Source organism: Coturnix japonica, chromosome 4 (assembly GCF_054131305.1).
Source record: "Coturnix japonica strain WE chromosome 4, WE-NBRP24, whole genome shotgun sequence".
Classification (NCBI taxonomy): Eukaryota; Metazoa; Chordata; class Aves; order Galliformes; family Phasianidae; genus Coturnix; species Coturnix japonica.
Genome location: NC_140666.1, coordinates 49439843 through 49460933, shown reverse-complemented (window position 1 = coordinate 49460933; position 21091 = coordinate 49439843). Strand labels below are relative to the sequence as shown.

Here is a 21091-nt window from a genome sequence, read left to right as displayed (position 1 = left end):
GGAACTAAATCTTGTTTAGAGGAAACTAAATTGCCATTAAATTTGCAGTCTTTTAAGAAAGGTGACATTTTGGGGAGGAGACTGCTTTATCCAGAGACACCCAGCTCAAGAAGGTAATGCTGCCTTGCTACACAGGCTGAACTTTAACACATCTGTAAAAAATAAGTCCTGTTTTACTCACTGCTTTTACCTGAATTAATAATGTATCTTTGAAACAAACAAGTGACCCTATATCCCTATAGAGTCCTTTCTATGCCCCATTTTCAAATACAGCAAAAGAGACAGATGACACAGTACCCAAGGAATTATTTCCACAAAGAAAGCTTCAGACATAAACCAGAAATGGTTCTTCCACTCTCGTTCTAAAAAAGTTCATTTTCAAGAAAGGAAGTTTGCAATTCACTGCAGCTGGAGGATTTTTCATACGTCCCACCCCAGTCCATCCCCCGAGGATATAGAAACCCCCCCATGCGGCCACTGGGTCCGCAGCAGACAAGGGGTGGGCACAGGGATCCTCAGTCTGGGGTGGAAACAGAACCAACTCAGCAGGCCTTCTCCTCACCAAAGCCTAAATAAGATCTGCCTTGTGTGCGAGCTGCTCCACGGGCTGGGTTTGTTATGGGGCTTTTTTATTTGGAACAATTTCACTGTGGCGTGGCTGCTGACTAGATGCGTGGTGATGGAGTTCTGGGATCGCCCTCCCCCTCAGCGCCGCCTTCTGTCGGACCAAAGTTAGGGAACAGCCAGCATTAACATCATTCCTGGAGAAAGAAAGAAAGAAAGAATGGGAAAAAGGAGTTTCTAGCCGCCCGCTGAGGGGGAGGGAAGGGCCGGGCTTGTGCCGGCAGCGTCCCGCCGCAGCGGGGGCGATACGGAGAGAGGGAGGGAGCGGGCGGAGGGCGGCTGCGCGGCCGCCTACCCCGCGTACAGACGGCGGCGGAGCTGAGCGGAGCGGGGAGGCCACGGTGGGTGCCCGCGGGCGGTGGTGGCGGGCTCAGGGGGAGGGAAGGAGGGAGCGGCGGGGCGGGGAGAGGAGAGGAGAGGAGGCGGCTGCGGCCGCGCCCGCCCATCAGCGCCGTGCGGGAGTGGAGAGCGCTGGGGAGGGCGGCGATGGTGCTGCGTGCTGACGGCCGCCCCGCGCTCCTCCATAGGCGGCGGCCACGGAGGTCCTGAGGCGGCGGTGAGCGGGCACGGGGGGCGGCGGGGCAGGGCACGGCGCTGCGGTGTGCGGAGAGGGGGAGAGGCGGGGCAGGGAGTGCGGAGGACGGAGGGGGCCTCCGGATCTCCCCCGGGCCGGTAGGGAGCGGGCGGAGCTGGGGGCCTGGGGCCGCCCGAGAGAAGGGATCGCAGCGTGGACTCTTTCACGCTTTCTGAACTCTTTCTGGTCGCTCATGGGAACCAGCGTGGGTTTGGCCGGGTTTTTATCTCCAGCAATCGACACCTCCGCAAAGTGCGGGATGGTTTCTCTCCTGTTGGAGATTGTGTCATCCTCTCGAAACTGCGAGTTGAGAGCAACAAAGGCGGCGACTTCTTAGGAGCCTCCGGGAGCTGCTCGGTTCCCCTCCTGGGTAGTGGGGAAACGACGGGAACCGGTTTGATTCCGTGGGTGCGATGCGAAGTGGATGTAAGACGTGAAACTGCGGGGTTGGGTGTGGGGATCTGCGTGGGAGGAGGGAGCCGGGAGCCTGAGCGTGGGGCTGGGAAGGAGCGTGATGGGGTCCTGCCGCCTCTCCGAAGGAATGGAACGTGTTCGATGAGATGAGGTCCAAAGATCGGGCTGTTCTTGGGGCCTGAGCCTGTCGTGCTCAGGTTGTGCCCATCCTGCCTGTGCTTGGCTCCCATAATGTGACCCCAGTTACAGAATCACAGAGTTGTAGGGTTTGAGAGAGACCTCCAGAGATCATGGAGACCAGCCCCGCTGCCAAAACAGGCTCCCTAACGCAGATAGGCATCCAGACTGGTCTTGAATGTCTCCAGAAAAGTTATGCTGTCAAGAATTGGAATCAGCTGGGAGAACAACAGCAGAGGGTTGGTTCTTGTGCAAGAAATATGGATGAGGAAAGAGTCAATCTGCTCTTAGATCTTTTGTTGCAGTACGTTACAGCAGATTCTGCCACCACTCCTCATGCTATCAGACACACCTGTCTGTGCAGCTTGTACGCTGGGTGTTTGTGCTTCATCAGAAGAACCTCTCCTCCCATCAGCAAGCATGGCCATCCATAGCAGCCCTTAGATGTGAGCTGTATAATCACAGAGTCATTGAGATTGGAAACGGCTGCTAAGACCATGAAGTCCAACCATCCCTACTGTGCCCGGTAACCATATCCCTCAGTGTCTCATCCACACAGTTCTTGAACCCTTCCAGGGATGGTGGTTCTACCACCTCCCTGGTTAGCCCATTCCAATACTTCCTTACTGCTCTTTCTGAGAAGAAATTCTTCCTAATATCCAACCTGAACCTCCCCTGGCACAACGCAAGGCCATTCCCACTTATCCTATTGCTGTTACCTGGGAGAAAAGTCTGTCTCCCACCTCTCCACAGCCTCCTTTCAGGGAGTTGTAGAGAGCAATAATGTCTCCCCTGAGCGCTGGGGACTGATTCTTGCAATGTGCCTTTGCAAGACTTTTCAGACCAACACTAATCCAAGGTACTGGAGAGTTTGCATTCATGTTTCAGATTCTCTGGGATGAGCTGCAGTTTTTCTAGGAAAAGGTATTGCATCTGCCAGCTCAGTGGAAGGGAAGGTGTTGTGTTTGACCACGTTGCTTTTCTGTTTTTACTTTAAAGTGGGATTTGTCAGCCATGCGGCTCCTGTAAATATGGGTTAAATACAACATTGAAGAGCTGCAAATTGAAATGCACAGCCTTTATCTGTTCGCTTCCTAAGGAGTTCAGCAAAGCAAAAATGTTGACGTTCACACATGGAACAAGGGACAGTTCTAACTTAAATTGGCACACAGCTGTTTTCCTCTCAAATGAATGTGGGCCTGAGCAATAATAATTAGCAGTTGAGTAGCACAGTAAATCTTCCAAGTGCCATCAAATCATAATCAGCCAGCTCTAATAGCGTGCTGCTCCTGCAAGAGAGGTGAGTAATTAGACAGATAAAATGAGACTGGGCAGCCACTGAAATGGAGCTTATTGTTGAAGTGGCGGTCACTGGAACAAAGCTCTGCTTTATCACTGAACCTCTGAGAACTGCTGTACATTAAACACTGCCTCAAATATTTGTATGTTGAAATAGTAACCAATAAGGCCCGGAGGGCCTGGCTGCTGCAGGCACCCTTGTTGGAATTCTCTATCATCAGGAGACCTTGGTCTGGAGAGTCTTTGGTGGTTGTTCCACAGCACCTATCAGAACTTGGGCAGGTGTTGCATCAGCTCCTTGGGAAAAATGGTTTTCTCTGGAAGAGCCTTCCAGTTTACTCATGTAACAAGCCTAGAACTTTATGATGTTGATGATACTCCAAAACTGAAAGTGATTTCACCAGTGCGCTGTTAAGCTTGGGAACTTGTAAGCATTGGTCTGCCTGCCACATTTTAGACACTGGAGAGAAAATGTTGGTTAACAGCTTTGTGGTTTTAAAGTGAACCATTCAGTGAACCAGAGTTCTGGGATAGTGTGTCATGGTGCGGGAAATATCTATAAGCAGCTACCCTGAGCTGTCACTTTCTGTGGGACAAGCGTGGATGGAAAGCCATGAATACCAGAATAAGTTAATGCTGTGTGTTGCCGGTTAGCTGTTAATGAAATCTGTACATCTGTAAAGTAGGGTGGAACTCCTGAAAGAAGTGGTTCCCAGCCCCACCTCCTCCTCAGGTGCAGAGGAGGAAGCTGATGCTTATGGATGGGAAGGGCAGGAGAAGACTCTTTGGTGCTGTTTTTGTTTTGTCCAGGCTTCTCTTTCTCCTATGTCACTTAAATACTTGGTGAGCAGCTAGGCATATTCCTTGTGCATCATAATCTATTAAAATGCCTTCATTAAAGGCAGTTGAGTGCCTGCCTTGGGACAACGATATGTCCTGTGAATATGAAATCCAATTGCCAGGATAGGGATCTGCTATGCTTAGCTTATGAAACTTCTTAGGAAGAATAACAAGTGAGAAAACTTTGTTCTCAGGGTTTCATCTGTTCTTCATCTTTTATGTGTAAATTTACAATGTCGTGCCAGCACGCCACAGAAATTCAGTAAGATATAATTGGAGAACTACAGGAGATGTAGTGTTAAAGCTGCTGACGTTTGGTTGCTGATATTTGAAGGCTGTACTTTTTCAGGTCATTCAGTGTCATTATGGGTTTGTAGATGATACTGTAATGTCAGATTTAATACTGGATGTCGTGTCAGCACATTGTTCCTGTTGGAACCAGTTTATAGTCAGATGAGTGAAAAAGGAGGTAAAGCTGCCCTCCCCTTTCCAAGTGCCCCATTTCCAAGCTGAAAGTGAAACAGAGAGGGAGAAATGTGGAAACAATAAAAAAGTAAGTGCTGAAACTTGAATACCAGCTTCTTGTCAAGTGCTCCAGCCAGTCTGTCTGAAAACATCACTTCTGCAGACTTTCAGGTGGAAGACTTTCAACCTCTTCGTGCCTGTGCTTTGTCAGAGGAAGGGTATATTTGGGGTCGGGGTATTCTACCAGATGGTTTGTTTCTTGTACATTTGTCTTAGGAACATTTGTCTGTGTTTGGGGGAGAAGAAATGGAGGGAAATTCCTGTAGAGTTTGCTGAATTTCTTGAAAACGAATTTGAGAGTGGTCTTTGTGTCTTATTGACCTCTTCACTGAGCACCTATGTGTTATGTAGGTGCTTCATTTCAGGCATACATGCATAGAAGTCCCTCACCACTGGCATCCCTGAAATCTGCTTTATTTACAAAAAGAAAAAGTATATCTTGAGCTGAAAGATTCTTTGGGTGACTTTTCTTCATGGTGCTGTTGCAGATGATTTATAGTTGTGCTGTAGGCTTGAAATTGATGTTGAGTTTGACAGGAAACATTCTGATCCTATTCAGCTCTTTCTCAAGTGAGAGAACTTAAACACAAGTTCTTTACCACCTTCCCATGAAATCCATTTTATTTTTTTTGGTCTTGAATTTGTTGGGGTGTGGGGACAAAACTGTTGTAGTGCGCAGATTTCTGATGTTTTGAAGGTTGAGTACATAGTCATAAGTAGATACAACTGATACTCTGTAGAAGCCAGGTGCCCATTAGGTTCCAGCATGCCCTCTTACGCTGGAATCTTAATGCCATGGCTGTTTGCTTTGTAAAACTGAAGGTACAAGTTCTCTGTGCTACCACAGTTACACCAAGTTGCTGTAGAAACTGTTTCATTCAGTGTTGACTTCCTTTCTGTTTTGGAGTCAACACTGAAAGGCATAAAAGGTTGTGAGCGTAAACAATATTTGACACCAAATAGCATGCTTGAAGATATGTGAGTTCGTGTCTGTTCTGTAATTCTTCTTGGTTTTGCTTCATGTAATAGCCATTGTTGGGATCAGGTAGTGGGCAGGCCCTCAAGGCCTCTTACAGGGGAAAAAACAAGGAACTAAATGTGAAAGCTTTGTAGCTCATTACTGAGTGCAGACAGAACATGACTTATCTTGTTATCGCAAGGGTTATAGACACTCATTTGCAGCTCCTTGTTTGTACAAGGAATTGGTTCCCAGTGACTCATTTTATGTTTCAGATGAGGATTTTTCCCTTTTTAATATTATTTTCTTCAGCATCTCAATGACACGTGTAGATTGGTCTTCCATTTTTCACATAGACATGCGTAGCTATGCAGAGGGCATAGAAACCAATGAACCTGTGATGTGGGTGTCCCCAGGTCTCTAATGGGGTCCACCAAAGAAGGGTGATGGGATGTGATCTTCAAGCCACATTTGGAGCATGGCAGGTGTTCCGAGTGCTGGAGGATGGAGCTGGGGAAATCTTAACAATAACATTTCAGCCTTACATCAGTTATGTTTGGGGTTGTGTGTCAAAGGTTTTTGGTAGTTTATGGAGTGCAACAGTTTGTTATTACTGACCACTTTTCTTTTTTTATTTGCAAAACTTAGCATTTCAAACAAAAGTTACAGTAGGGAAAAGGAGTGGATGTGTATCACCTTTTATTATCTTTCCCATATAATTGCTGTGTGGAAGGTCCCTTCATACTGCTTGAGAGTGTGGTCCCTGAAATAATAGATCCGTATTTGTGACCAGTAAATTAACAGGGAAATCGGCTGCCAGGCAAGCAAATAGTTTGATAGGGTAGTACAAGTTCTGCTTCTGTTATTCACTTGTTAATGTCAGTGAGTAACAGTGCACGTGTTGCTTTGGGAGACAGTCTCTAGTATGTGTTGCTGACTGGATGACCATGTGGTTAGGTCTATAGGGAGTTATCACTCCAGCCTCATTTCAGAGTATACGAAACTTCCTTAAATATGTGTTTCACCTGGTAATAAATCACATTTTCTCCTTTAGAGGCCTTGTATTTCAAACATCTTAGGCTGTTTCAACTATTCAACCTTAAAAGGGTTGAGGTGCATTTTCTCCAAAAAGTGAGATAGTTGCCTGGGAAATCTGCTGTGGTGACCCACTGACCAAGATCTGCAGGCAATGGACCACCGTAACTTTTGCAGGCAATAGCAGAACATTAGCATTTTATTTTAGTTTTTTTACCTCAGAAAGTTTTCTTCATATGCTGTTCACTTGGCAAATGAACATGCTTAGGGGAAGAATCATGTCCCCAAGTACTTTTGAACAGCCTGGTTTATCAGTGTGCCCTGTCGCTGTAGTCTCTTGAATGACCTTGATGCGGTTACAAAGATGTACTAGCTGGCAGTGATACAAGTTTGTTTCCATCAGCTCTATAGACTCAGTTATTGAGTAGCTACACAGTTGGGTTATCATGTTGGAGCAGCCCGGTCAGCTGAAGCTTTATGCACACAAGCTTACTGTATTTTCTGGGATGGAAGGCTGTTTGGATTTGTTGCTCCTGTGGAGGTAGTTCACGCAACAGAGGCAGGCAAGAGAAAGCATTTCCTTATGTGCACTGGCTTCAACTGTGCATTGCTAAAGGCTGGTGAAAGCCAAGTGGCCTTCATAAGGTGGCCGTGAGGCATGAGAAATACCTCAAGTCACTTGGCCTGTTCCTCTCCAGCAAAAGTGGACTTGATAACCCTAGAGGTCTCTTTCAACCTTACCGATTCTATGATTCTGTGTACCTGAAAGAGAAACTTCCACCTAGCAGAAGATGTAAGCAGGGCGCTGAGCTATCTGATTCAATCTGCAGTCCCTTGCTTTTGACCTTTTAACCAGGAGTCTCCAATCCCTTTGGACATCTTAGGAAGGGATGCAGTAACAGGTGGTCATGTAACCAAGGGAGCTCACTGTCATATAGCTCTGAAGAATCAAATTAATTGGCTGGGAAGGCAGAAGCAAGTTTTAGCACCAGAGTGGTTCTGTCTTTTAAGTTTCTGTTGCATTTTTTTTTTTATTGCTATTAAAGAGGAAGGTGAGAGTATTCTATTTGATTAAATAATAAAATAGTTTAGACAAGTCTATTTGAATATTAACGGATTGGTCACCATTAAATGTTAACAATCTCGGTACTGATGTGTGTTGGTGGGTAATGTATGCAGTTGCTGTGGACCTGAAACTTTTAAGGTGGCTTATTTCACAGGGAAATAGATGGTTTATATCACTTACGTAATAATAAAGATGTAAGAGGTCATTTTTGTATCTTAATTGAGTTCTGGTTTGAGTTAGAAAATGCAGGTTGCTGAGTTCCTTTCTACAAGCTTAAGGTACAGTAACAATTGTGATCTGGAAAAAGAAAATCTTAGGTAGGCTTTTAAAATGTATTCCTAATAGTAAACAGTGAAGATGTACTCGATTTAATGTAATGGAGTTGTGTTTTTATACCTCTTCAGATGTTTATATTGACTGAAAAGAATTAAACTGTCATGAGAAAAATAAATTTTAAAGAGTAAAATGTAGTGCAGGTTCAAAATGTGTAATGGCAGTGGTGAGGTTTTAAGACCAGAAGCAGTTCTGTTGGTTGCTGTGATGAGGAGAGTGTTTTGGGGTACTCGAGTCTTTGCTCAGTGCAGAGATGAGGTACTGAGAAATGAACAAGATGTCAGTAAGAGTAGCTAGAACACTGGGAAGAGGCTTCATTGAAGATGAATGTCATGCTAGCATGGATGGCTAAGATCTAGAGTAGGTTTTCTGATGGGCACCATGTGTAGTCTGCTTCTCAGAGCAGTTTGAGGAATGATGAAGTTCTGAATCTCAGTTGCACAGCTCCAATTATTCCCGTGTGATCTGTTGTGTGAAGTTGTTCTGTGGTGAACTGCAAGCAGAAAAAGTGCCGTACAAACAGTAATTCAAAGAACAGGACTAATGAAACAAACAAATAGAGATCAACTTGCAGAGGTGTAAATTGGTTCATTTCGTTTACAGGTAAGAGAGACACTGCTGAAGAACTGAAGGGCGTTCTGTTATGATAAAAGGCATTCTTTTTGTTCTTGCCTGCCTCAATGTCAGATTGCTATTTTCTGTTGGCACGAATACAAGCGCTGTTTTGCTGTGTGGGCTCTTTGGCCCTGCTTGCTGTAATAAGCACAGAAGAGTCAAAAGGAGGATTTTTTACCTCAAACCTTTTAGTTACGTGATACTGTCCAACAGCTGCATTCTGTCTTTCACTACTGACTGTTAAACAGCCACACAGAGAAAACAAATTGTATTTAGTTTGATATGTGAAACTTGCTTGCATAGTGCCGAATATATTTTTCAATATTAGAGAAAATATTTAAGTTTGACGTTAGCTGAATTCTTTGATATATGCATGCTCTCTTATTCTGCCCCACCCATTGTTATTGCTTTGAGAATATTAAAGAATTGAAGATCACAGCATTTAACTTTTCACCGTAGAGTGAACTGCAGCTTGGGAAGTCTGCTGATGATGCAAAATGTGCTGCTTCTGCTTCCCTTTTCAGTGGTTTTGGACAAGGGGAAGAGAAACGATTGCTTGTCTAGACTTCAGTAATTTCTATATAAATTTACTTGTTGTGCAGACAGCATTCAGTTCGAGGTTTATGATGTATTTTCAATGATATGCTATGAAACCAGTTTATAGAGAAAAAGGAGAGGGAAAAAAATGTAGAGGCTGTTGTGCCAGAACTAAAATGCGTCTCATGGGAGTGATTGCTTTTTGTAGCACTTTGGAGGCACAAGGTACCCTGTCTATAAACTGTTTTCAGGACATTTTTCTTTTGTTTTCCCTTCCCAAATGTCACCTGGAGATATGGAGGGCTTTACTACCTGCTTATCTTTACTACTAATGTAGAATACAGGGTGAAGTCTTACAGCCACTTTTGCAGAAGTCTTATTGTGGCAGCCCACTGACCAATTGACGGAGGTACTGATCAGCATGAGAAAAGGTGAAGCCTTGTTTGAGTGCCAGCTGCCTTCAGTTAGTATTTCTGCCAATGCCCAGCCTTTTAATCTTTGAATTTCAAAATACAGCCTGTGAATTGCTGTAAGCAATTATTCTGCCCTAAATGATTGGGGTATATTCAGTTTTCAGGTAAGTGGATGAAAAATGGCTAGTAGAGCAAAGCATTAAAATACTACCAAAAAACAAAACAAAACAACAACAATAAAATAGTAATTATAATAATGATAACAATGATCAACATTATGTCTTATGTTTGCCAGTAAGACTCGGCACCTGTAAAGAAATATGCCTCTGTGTTGAGTGTCCCTTCGCCAGCAAAGCGGTTTGTGTGTGCACTCATACAGCTCCTCTTCTCTCCTGCTTCTCTCTATGGCTGATACTGTTTTGGTTCTTTGTTCTTCCACATGGTGAGGAAGCTGTGGATTATTCTGAAAAGATATTTAATTTTCCACCCTTTTGGGATTTAACTTGTCAAATTCTGGTCTCCTCCTTTTGTTAGTATCGCTTTGAGAGTTTCTATAAGTGGTGAACTGCTGATGCTTCTTATTGTTCAGTACCTTGTATCACTTTTTCTTGGGTAAGAATATGCAGCTTGAGTTGGGATAAACCTATACACTAGGACCAGGTTTTGTTGTTTCATTATAAAAATCATGGGAAGGTGAAAAGATATGGAAATTGGTTCCCATTTGGATGTCTGTGATTGTAGATAACTGTGTGATCTCTTCCCTGTTAGAAAATAAGGGAGATTGTCCTGCTGTGTTCCATTAGTTGGCTTAGTCTGATAATTAATCAATTAAGAGTGATATTAGGCATGGGGAATTGGAGATTCAGTCACTACTGCGAGGCACTGTTTAGTGGAGTAGGGAGATGTGGTAGTTATGGCTTAGAGTCTACTTTTGCTTTTAGCTCACTAGGGAAAACTTAGTGGATATTATGAAAAAAATTAAATTGCATCTTTTGACTAGAGGTGAATTCCATAGTCCTTTATGCTGTGAGATGAATGGATGACCTTTTAAGCCATCCTACTTTAAATGTAGGATAAAAAATAGATGGTGGGGAAGAGGGACTTGGGAGAAGGAAACATAACTATGCTCAGGACAAGCTAACTTCATGCATATGGCTGCTGCATTTCTGCTCAGAGATCTGACAAGTTGATCAAACCCTTACCTACCAAAGGCAGAAATCAAAGTCCTCCAGAAGAGAAGAAATTAACCTAATCAATGACTTCAGGTGCATACAACTATTATGTCAAATGTGGAAAAATTGTGTTCCTTACTATTGTATTTCTCCTTTTGTTCCCATTAAGACCTGGACTTGCAGTGAGTAACACAGTTCTAATAACAGCGGCTTGATGGTTTGTTTTGTTTCCCCCTCCAAAGTTGATGGCAGAGTGCAGTATTCAACTTGGGTATGTGAGGGAGATACTTGGAGTTGAAAACTGTTTACTTGGTGTGTTTGAGTTCTGTATGTTTTCATAATGAAATTTCTTAATCTTTTCTACTGCTATGGATTTACAGTTCCCTCTCTTCTTTTTTATTATTATTTTATTTTTTGTGTATGATTGTATTTGGGATGGCTGGAAACTTAATATTGAGCCTAATATTTGGGGCCAGGGGATGTTTGAGTGCCACATGCTTTCAAGGGATGAAACATGGTACGAAGACTGTGTTTTATAAGAGTCAAGCTCTTAGATTTTAGAGCGGTCACATTTTTTTAGCCTAGTTGTGGTGTTTCTCCTTCTTTTGTATTCTCTAGTCTTTCTTTGGGTCTCTGTGAAATAAAAGAGTAACACTTAATCTGCTGAATATAGAATTACCAAAATGATTTTGAGAACAGCAAAATCTGATACATTCCTTAACTGGTGTGGCTCTTTGTGGTCTAGCTTTGCCAATAAATCCAAATGCTCTTCTGTTATCTTTCCATTCTTATTTCTCTTAGTGCCTCAGCTGAGCAGGGTGATTAGAGGTTTATACAACCTTCTGCTAGGCTCCGTCTCAGTTCAGAGAATGCAGTTTGTTCCTGGGCACTGTGTGCATATGTCCTCAGTCTGACTTGCTGTCTGTTACTGCTCATAGAACACTGTCAAAAGAGAAGAAAGGTGATGCCAGGACTTGCTTTCCTCTCATGGCATCTAGGCCTGCAGAGGAAAAGGTTCTGCTGGCCTGTCCTTGTTATGCAGCCAAGGGTGTAATATGGCTCTTTGTCCTCTAACTCTATTAACAGGAATGAGTTGAGCATCCATACAAAGCAGAACTTCCCTGAACTCTGGTTTGTTGTTTTGTTGTTATTTTATTTATTTATTTTTTTTTCAACAGAGGGCTTGTCATTGTGTAAGGGAAGGGAGGAGGTGCTGCTATCTTGTTTTTCCTGTTTTCTGGCAATGCTATCTTCTGTAGCTTGTTCTGTCCTGTCATCTCTCCAAGTACCAAAATACTGCAGTTGGATGGAGTGCTGTTGCATTCCAGTGCACAGAGCTAACTGAGATGTGTGACGCTAAGCTATCTCACTGGCTGGGGCTTTAGGTCATCTGTCGTGTGTGTGTGGAAGATGTAAGAGTTCTGCACATCACTCTGCAGCTCTTCATGTTGCTGTCAAATAATACAAATGCTTATATTCTTTGTGGCAAGGTTTCTTCTATGCTCTGAAGCCTGTTTAATTTTTTTTTTTCTCAGAAACCATAAGCTTGGGCAGCACTAACAGGTGGAACAATCTCTTAGGAAAGGGATTAATGTCTTGTCCCATCTAAAAGGAAAAGGACTGCTAAGTCCTAAGTCATGTCACCATCGAGGGCTGTTTAAGTGTGAAGAATATCGTGGCTGTAGGACTCAATAAACACAGCGTGTCTTAATTGGGGATGAATCAGAAACGGGGTGTGTGTGTGAACTGTGTTCAAGGGGCAGTATAGGCAATTTAATAATTGTTAAGTTGTAAACAGCATATTGAATCATATAACGTGTAATTATATATGTTTTTCTGAAATGGCAATAAACAGCGAGAGGCTGAGGGACTTGCATTATCTGACCACGTTCCTGTTAACATATGTTATTTTGGGACAGAGCCCTTGTGCTGTGTCAACTAATGTTTTAGAGCAAGATCACGATTTCCTAACCATAGGCATTCCAAGTTTTCAAGTCGATTTGTCTACTAATTAATCTAGAGCTAAAAATTCCCTAATTGCAGGATTTAAATAAGACACTGTAAGCTATTCTGGAAGCTTTTGGCTTTCCTAAAGAGATCTTTGTTCATGAATGTCTGCTTTTTAAATGAACTTCATGTTTTCTGTCCAAGTTTTTCAGCTGACAGGTAGTTCTTGACGTTCTGATGGTGATGTGTTCGCATTGAATGCACTGTTCTTGCTGCTCAGCCAGCTCTGCATCCGTAGAGCTGAGTGCCATCTGGCAGATGGGCAAGCAGTAGGTAAATCATGATGGATCTCTTGAGCTGCAGAAAGCAGATCAACTGAGGATCCTTGGGTACAGAAAGTCTGAGTGGAAAAGGCAGTATCTACGCAGTGCTTGGAAGGTGGTGGTGCTTAGAAACCCTGCTGAGTATAGATTTAACAGAGATCCAAGGTGACTTGAGAGTTTGAGCAGTGCTGGAGTATGAAAACAGCAGTGCAAGTGGATGCTTCAGCCTTTTGGGAAATCCTGTAATGAGCCAGTGGGGAATGGTGCCTTCCTATGAAGTCTGGCTGCCTCATTGTGGGTAATGGGTCCATTTGATAACATGAAAGTAATGCTGTGTGTTGTTTGCTCTTGTTCAGATTTTTCTGATGTGCCCTGCAAATTGCTCGCTGGCTATGGAGTACATGCAGATAGAATGTATATCTTGTCTCAGTCAATTTCTGCGTCTGCATGATTATGGAAGAAAATGCCAAAAGAAGGGATCCAGTCTAAAAGAGCAAATTAATGATTATAGTTGCCATGATCTCTGCTTTTGCCAAACAGCTGCTAAGTGGAAGAAGGAATCTTAATGTTTGCACTTCATGCATCTGAATCAGGACACAAGCATCTTTTATGTTAACCAATTTATTTATATATTTTTTTCCAATTTGGTTTCACTGAACCATGTTTAAGACAGGTGATGCGCGGACCCGTTTGCTAGCTCACTTCAGAGGGTGGATAGTGATAGGAGAAGGGGGGATGGCTTTAAACTAAGACATGGGAGGTTTAGGTTAGATGTTAGAAGGAAGTTTTTCACCCAGAGGGTGGTGATGCACTGGAACAGGTTGCCCAAGGAGGCTGTGGATGTCCCATCCCTGGAGGCATTCAAGGCCAGGCTGGATTTGGCTCTGGGCAGCCTGGTCTGGTGGTTGGTGACCCTGAACATAGCAGGGGGGTTGAAACTCAATGATCATTTCAGTCCTTTTCAATCCAAGCCATTCAGTGATTCTGTGTGCCTTTAGCAGACTCTCAGGTACTGGGTATAAAGATGAGATGTACCCTTGCTCAAGTACAATACTCACTAATTTTCAAGAGTCTGCTCCTCCGCTGTGCTTTACTTCACAAAGGAGAAACATCTTTTTTATCACTTTAGCAGTTGCAAAGTGCTTTCAAGAAGTAGCAGTTAAATTGAACAGTTTGTGTGGAAAGCAGGTCAGGGGTGGAGGGAAGACCTTCCTCTATAGAGCAGGTCTTTGTGCGGGTGTCAGTGTGGTGCCTCTCCAGCACTGGTGCTGCCCTGTACAATGTGTCAGTGCTGGACTTGTAGTACCACCGTGCATGTGGAATGAAGAGCTACTTTCTGGACAGACGGAGCTCTGCTGCAGCCCATCTGCAGCTATCAGATCTACTTTTCCAAATGCTTACAGAACCTTGCTTTAAAGCTGCCTTAGCCAAAACCCTTAATAGGTTTTAGAGACCTCTAATTAAGCTTTCAAGTGATCGATGTTGACTTCTAAAAAGTAGATTGGTGTTCCTGTTGCTTTACAGCTCCATTTGCCCTTCAGGGGTTTTCTCCTGTTCTGCAGGAGAAACATAAAAACTTTGTACAGATTTTAACACCTGCTGGGAGAAACGTAGATTATTCACCTTCTGAATTGTATTTTGAACATCTAAAAAGTGGTGATCTAGTGCTCTGTAGTACCGTAGCTTCATTCGTAGTAATATCTAAGAATTTTGCATACAAATTTTTGCTTCTCTGTGAATGTCTTTTTTTCCTGTTTTACAGGGGAGCAAAGAAAATATAGTGCTCTAGACAGCAGACTTGATACCTACTACTGACCTTGAATTAATTCAGTTGAAGTAGAACAAAGATCTCCAAGCTTTATGCATTGGTCGTAAAAATGCCGTTGTTCTTGTGTATACAGTTCTTGACAGCTGAAACGTAGGCTTATGTTCTGGCTTGTCTGTTTTTCAGGGTAGAAATGCAGAATTTCACAATGGGAATTAATCATATCTTGTGTGAGTAATAGCTTTATTCCCAGACAGGTGAGTTCACAGATAAGACATCCATGGTGTCATCGAGCTGCTGACCTTGTAATGCTCTGTTCCTTATGTCGTGTGGCCCAGCAGTTTTTTTCCGAGAAATAGAACATGAAATGGTAACTGGAAAGGTGACACAGTTCTTTTTCTGCTGCAGATCCTGGGATTCTCTGGTGATTGCCTGTGTCATAGGGCTTCAGCAGTCATATAGAGAAGTTCACATTTCTGAGAAGTTGGTGATGTTGTTGATAGGGGAATGAATTTCTACTTTGCTGATTGGAAAGCAATTTGTGGAAGGACTGAAGTATGTTGGAATATAGTTTAGTTTTGAATAACCTATGACGGAGCAAGCCTTCATACTTGGTAAGACTGTTAAATACAGTAGTGATTTACAGATGCTACTGCAGTGTTAACATTTATCTTTCTTACTAAAGTTGGTGGGTTTTAGTATTTTTTTGTCCCAACATTTTACCTCATTAATGTCACAATGTTCTTATATTTACCTGAAAGTCAGCATTGTTTTGAGTAAAAAACAAAACAAAAAAAAAGAAGAAAAAACACCAAGCTGTAAAGTTTCCTGAAGTGAACTTTCTTTTTGTAGCACTGCATCCAGGAAATGTGAGGACTCATACTCTTGGCATGCTGTGCCTCGGTTCCTGCTGATCCAGTTGTGCTGTCTTCATTTACATTTATTATTACTGTCCTGCGAAGGGCTGCAGAACTGAGAAGGGATAGCTAGAAAGCGATGGATTGTTCAGTTATTGAGAATGGAAAGGTTCATATCTAAAAGCATCTGAACCCAGCAGTACTGGAGAATTGATCTAATGTAGCATGATTGATATTGCTTTACTACCACAGGAGAGTTAAAGCTTAAGCTTTTAAGAACCCAAGCTGTTTTTACAGCCCTGAAATTTCTGCTTTTCCCTTCATGAAGTTTATGTTAGTCGCAGGTGTCCTGCTGCTACTTAGCAATTAAAATGAAAGTTGCACGTCTGAGGAGCGCAGTAGGAACTGTGCCTCTCTCAAGTAGAGCTGACTAGCAGCAAATTCAGGGAGTTGCCAAGGGATCCCACATTGACAATTAAAACAAGAGAGGGATATTTGAGCCATGCCCCAATTTACGTGGATTATGCTAACTTTGTAGTGATAATTGTATGCTCTTCTGAATATGATTTTAATATCAGATGTGAAACATCAGCTGCCCTGATGTATAAAAGAACAGTCTCCAGTTGCCTAGGAAAACACGACTTTCATGATGATTATTATATACGTTTTGGACTGGATTTACTAGTTTGCCTTCCCTGGAGCCTCAGATAAACAAGTTGATCTGGTTCTGGTGATAGAGAGGCAGAACGGCAAGGGAGGGAGTGTACTGTCATCTACAACTCTGCATGTCTTCCATTGAGTCTTCTGTCCAGTGCTGGAAGCTGATTTCTTTCCACCTTCCAGGGAAGCAAGCTAATGCTTCTCCAGCCAAACGCATACTGCTTGCTCTGGGGTGCAAGCTGGGATTATAAAGTCACATTCCTCTGTCTTCCAGACACTGGAATCCAAGGGTGATTGAAGGCTTTGCAGGGAAATGCTGATGTCTCATGTGGCAGTATGTGAAGGCATCGCTGTATGGCCAGAACAGAAGGGATAGAAGCCTCCTATGCTTCTGGGAACGTTCAGCATACCTTGGCTTTCTTGGGTGTTATTGCAAGTTGGAGTTAATTACTGCTTTTTTACATAGGGGATGTCAGGTCAAGGAGAAAGCGTCAGTTTGAAGAAGAGATGCAACTGTAAACGGACTTTCTTGATAAAATGTGAGGTTTGGCCCAGGTGTATAGCACTGTGTTGCTGGGATTGCATCCTGTCTGCCTGCAGGAGCAAAACAGAGATGAAAGGAAGGCAGGAATGGAAGAAATTTCCACAAATTGAGGGGGAAAGGCATTCTACTGTGTTAATGCCAATGCCTCCAAATGAAAGGGGGACTGATGGAATGAGAAGAACCAAGAAGCACCTTTGGTTTAACAGCTTCTGTTCACATCATTTCCAGTGGTTATTTAGAGACTTCACAACAACAAAAGGAGAGAATAAACTGAAGGGGGAAAAAGATGAACTGTAGGTTGTGGGGCTTTCCTCCATTTATCACCTATTTGTAGCTGTAGACTTGAAAATGGCAAGCATAGCACAGGGTTTGTTTCTTTATTCTCTAAGGCAATACATGGTAATAGTGTGCAGTAAGTATCTCGAGTGTTGGATTCTAAACAATTATCCATAAACACAGCAGATTTGATTAGCTTATGTATTTACCCTGATTGCATACCTGACTTGAATATTTGCAAACAGTGCCTTATTTTGTGGAGAGTCTATGCAAATTGGACCTGCAGCTACAGGGAGCCACACTTGACGTACACACAAACCTGTGTGGATTTGAATATAAGGTTTCAAAAGGTACTGGAGCCCAAGGTTTTTGAGTTGGCTCCAGGGTTCCCACTTAAGCACAGTTTCAGCAGCGGTGTTACTGGGGATAAACTGGTAGATGCATTTTCAGTCTTCTTTAGGGGTGTGAGATGTGGGTCAGCATAAATAAATAGCATGGTGCCAGCACTCTGAGATTACAGGGCATGGCAGTGACTCCAGATGCTTGGGCTCTGAAATGGGAGAGGCCAGGCTTGCAAAATATCCTGGTACAGCCTCAGTTTGGTTTCACTGGGCTTTGTGAGCATTGGGTGGCTTCTGGAAAGCACTTTGCATTCATTGAGTGCTCAGCAAGACAGTTTGTGGTTTGTTTTTGGGCAGCTTAGTGTGTCTTTAGAGATTTAAATTTTAAGAGCCTATTTATTTATTTATTTATGGGCAGAAATACATGTTACAGTGTTTCTGCTTTCAAAAACTGGAATCTTCAGAGCAGAAGTTGATAAGGGGATCTTTCTGACTGCTAAGAGAAGAGCACTCATCAGAAATTGCCATTTTTGGCCAGATATACCGATAGAGCAGTGGGCAGTAATGTTCCTGTTGCAGACAGATAAAGTTTGACATGGAGAACGGGTTTCTTTTGGTTTAGTGTCTTTTTTTCTTGTTAACTATGCAGCAGATTTGGGACTTTCTGCTGCCTTTCTGCTGCCTCTCTTCTCTGTTTCTCATTTTGTCAAAGGAGAAAAATGAATCCCAGCATGTTTTCTGTGGTGATCTAGATGCTCCAACAGTGTTTTTATATTCTGTATTTTTATTTCCCTACTTCTAGCGAACGTAACAAATGACAGCATGCAACCGGAGCAGCTGTTCTCTGCATTTCTTGGCAGTGTGCTCTGATGAGATACGCAGTAAGAATGAAGTAGCTGCAGGCATCTCAGTGAGCCCATGTTGTTAAAACACAGCTTGTGACCTGGGGTTTTGGTTCTGAATGTGGAATGTGGGTAAAAATGCTGATCTGGAAGGCAGGGTAAACGACAAAGAACGTGTGTTGTTAAAAACCAGCGCACAAAGTAGTTGGCAAAGTTGTTGGAGCAGTTCAGCCTTTTGACTTTCAGTCTTGCGTTTTTAGGATCTCATTGACAAAATGACTAATAGTACAGCCTTCATCAAACACAATTACAGCAATACTTCCTTAATATTTTGGGTGGCAAATGTTCAGTAAAATCTTGAAAGAGCGGGCCATGACATTTCTAATTCTCAGGCGCTATTTCCAATTTAAAACTCATAACAATTCTGAGCATCTCAGCTGCACACATAAATAATTATAAATCAAGTTGATTTGAAGACTAAAGCAGTAGGAATAGGAGACTGTATACTCAACTGATGAGAGTTTGTCTGTCCTATTCGGTGTGAGGCTGTGTGGTGCTTTGTAGGTGCTGGACCCTTGCTGTGGGCTGCATAGTGCAGTTGAGAGAGGGGAGGTCACCAAGTATGCTTTTCTCATTGCACTGCCAGGGATGCCTGAGCCATATGCCCAAGAGGAATGAATTGGCACTGCTGCTCAGGAGCTTTGGAAAGGAGGTGTGTGAGGTAGGGGAGAGGCCTTTGGCCTCGGCTGCTTTCTGTCTTGAAGCTGTGCTGCCCATATGGCTTAGGGTGGAATGACATGGAGGGTGAGAAACTGCACACAGGGCTTGTTGTGACAAATGGTTTACACTTGAGTTAACTCTCTTGTCCCGAAGCAAATAAAACCATGATGTAACACCTTTCCGGCAGAAGTTGCACTTGTGTATGGTCAAGGAGTACATTCTGTCTCAGAGAGTAAACTGAAAGTCAGGTGCATGTGTGTGCTTCCCCAGCGTCAACTCTTACCTTGCTCCCTGGGAGCCTGTGCCAATGCTTCACCATTCTTTAGGAGATGAAATGTTTCCTCTTAGAGTCTGTGAAAGTGCAGTTTCAGATGTAATTTTCTTCTGACCACTTCCAGGGTTACGAAAGACCATAAATGGGTCAGCCCAAACTTCAAGGTAGAGAGAGAAATGACGGGATAGTTTCCTTATTCTCTATGAGTACCGGTGAGACAGAACTGTTGTGAGGAAGTTCTGTTACCTTTCTTGTCTGTCAAAGCAGCCCAGCACTGCAGTTTTAAGATGGTTTTTCATCTTCATAGAAGCAGGTGGTCAATTTTGTGTTGTTTTATTTTATCCTCAAGGTAAATATTTAATATTATTTATGTCTGTTGAGTTCTGTTAATATCAGAGGACTTGCAGAAAGTAACTACTGTGTATTCTTAACGCAGCTGTGTCTCATTTTGCAGATAACATGCATGTGTCACTCGCTGAAGCTCTGGAGGTTCGGGGAGGGCCGCTGCAAGAAGAAGAGATATGGGCTATTTTGAATCAGAGCGCAGAGAGCCTTCAAGAGCTCTTCAGAAAAGGTAAGCGTTTTCAAGGAGGGATACATGCAGAGCTATAAACATCTTGCTTATGTTTTCCTGTTATTACTCCTGTATTCTTCATCAGCTCTAAGTACTTATAGTAACCTACTTCTCAGTAGACTGCTGCTCCAGTGAGCCGTGCCTCAGCTCAGCAATTGTTTCCAGCCATTCCATCATGTTCTGTTGGGACATAAAACACATTGGGTTTTGCATGATGACAACATCACTTTGGTAGAAAGCTAATACGTACTCTGCGTTATTGTAGGCATTTAGAAAGGAGATGGAAACAGACAAAGTGTTAAACGTGGCTGATGTCATTGGAGCAATTTGATATTGAAGGGGTCACAAAATCATGTATAGTGTGGTCATGCTCAGGCTGCTCTAAAGTGATTCTGTCCCAGGTGAGGCAAAAGCAAGCTACTGCAAAAACTTGATCAAAGGGCTGGTAATCATGGCCTAGAGTGCATTTATTGATACATTTCTAGCTACTGAGAGGTACCTGATTGCCTGTTCTATTTTCAAATATTTTCAAGTGGTGTCAGTAAATTTCTTCCCACCCACTCCGAAGTAGACTGTAAGCAGAGGATCTTATCTGCAGTGCTGCTACTAATTGTCTGTCCTAGCATTAGATCTAAGTCTGGTGCCTTCCTTCTCTGTCATATTTTCCTTCTTTTTTATAATCTGCTTATAAACCCTTCAGCCTATTCTCTTCTCCTGTTGTTCCTCCCCTCATGTTCATTTTTTTAATAACAATAAAAACTGAAGTCAAGCTTTGGACATTGGTGTTACCTTTAATCTGGGCCTTAATTGGTTAGAGGCTGTGTTTCCATGGTATATCCAGCATTTGAGAACATTTGTGGGTTATATCATCTGCCTGTATCTAGGCATGCGTATGTGTGCTTATACAGATTTATTCAGGAAAAATCAGAAGCTTTCACTTTGAAAATGCTTGTTATTGTCATCATTTTGCCTTATTACTATGCAAGGGGCATATTTTCATTATTGAGGGAAAATTCCATTGTATTTTTTGCATGGATTTTGTTTCTGGCTCCAGCAAGATTAAATATGGCAGTTTTTTGGGGGTGGTTGGTTTTTTTTCTGTATGTGTTTTGTTTTTAAGATATGCTTTAGACAAACAGGGTGTCTCCTCAACCACCAGATCTGTCTCATATATGGTGCTACCTCTAGACGTGGTTCACAAGAATCAAAAGAAGGCAGATGTGGGCAGAAACTTTCATGAAGTATTAGATTTTTGAGCAAGATTGTCTTAATTTTTTTATCAGGAAATTTTATCAGCTTTTCTGAATTTATTTATTTATTTTTTTAATGTAAATTATGGGTAATTTTAGGTATTGTATACAAATTGAATTTCAGCCCTGTGCTAGC

At 42.7% G+C, this 21091-nt stretch overlaps 1 protein-coding gene across 16 annotated transcripts in view; it reads left to right on the top strand.

Moving 5' to 3' along the window:
- Nucleotides 1-513: 513 nt before the first annotated feature.
- The window catches only part of PTPN13 (protein tyrosine phosphatase non-receptor type 13), a 95487-nt gene continuing 74909 nt past the window's right edge, over nt 514-21091 (top strand). For 11 of the 16 annotated variants that reach the window (XM_085546713.1, XM_085546707.1, XM_085546706.1 and 8 more), the window contains exon 1: nt 19586-19705. In XM_085546713.1, the coding sequence (XP_085402839.1) occupies nt 19591-19705 (115 nt within the window). In that variant the 5' untranslated portion in view covers nt 19586-19590. Of the gene's footprint in view, nt 612-828; nt 966-1000; nt 1181-19585; nt 19706-21091 lie in introns of those variants that run through there. The other 5 variants (XM_085546710.1, XM_015861658.2, XM_085546709.1 and 2 more) reach the window with 4 other exon arrangements.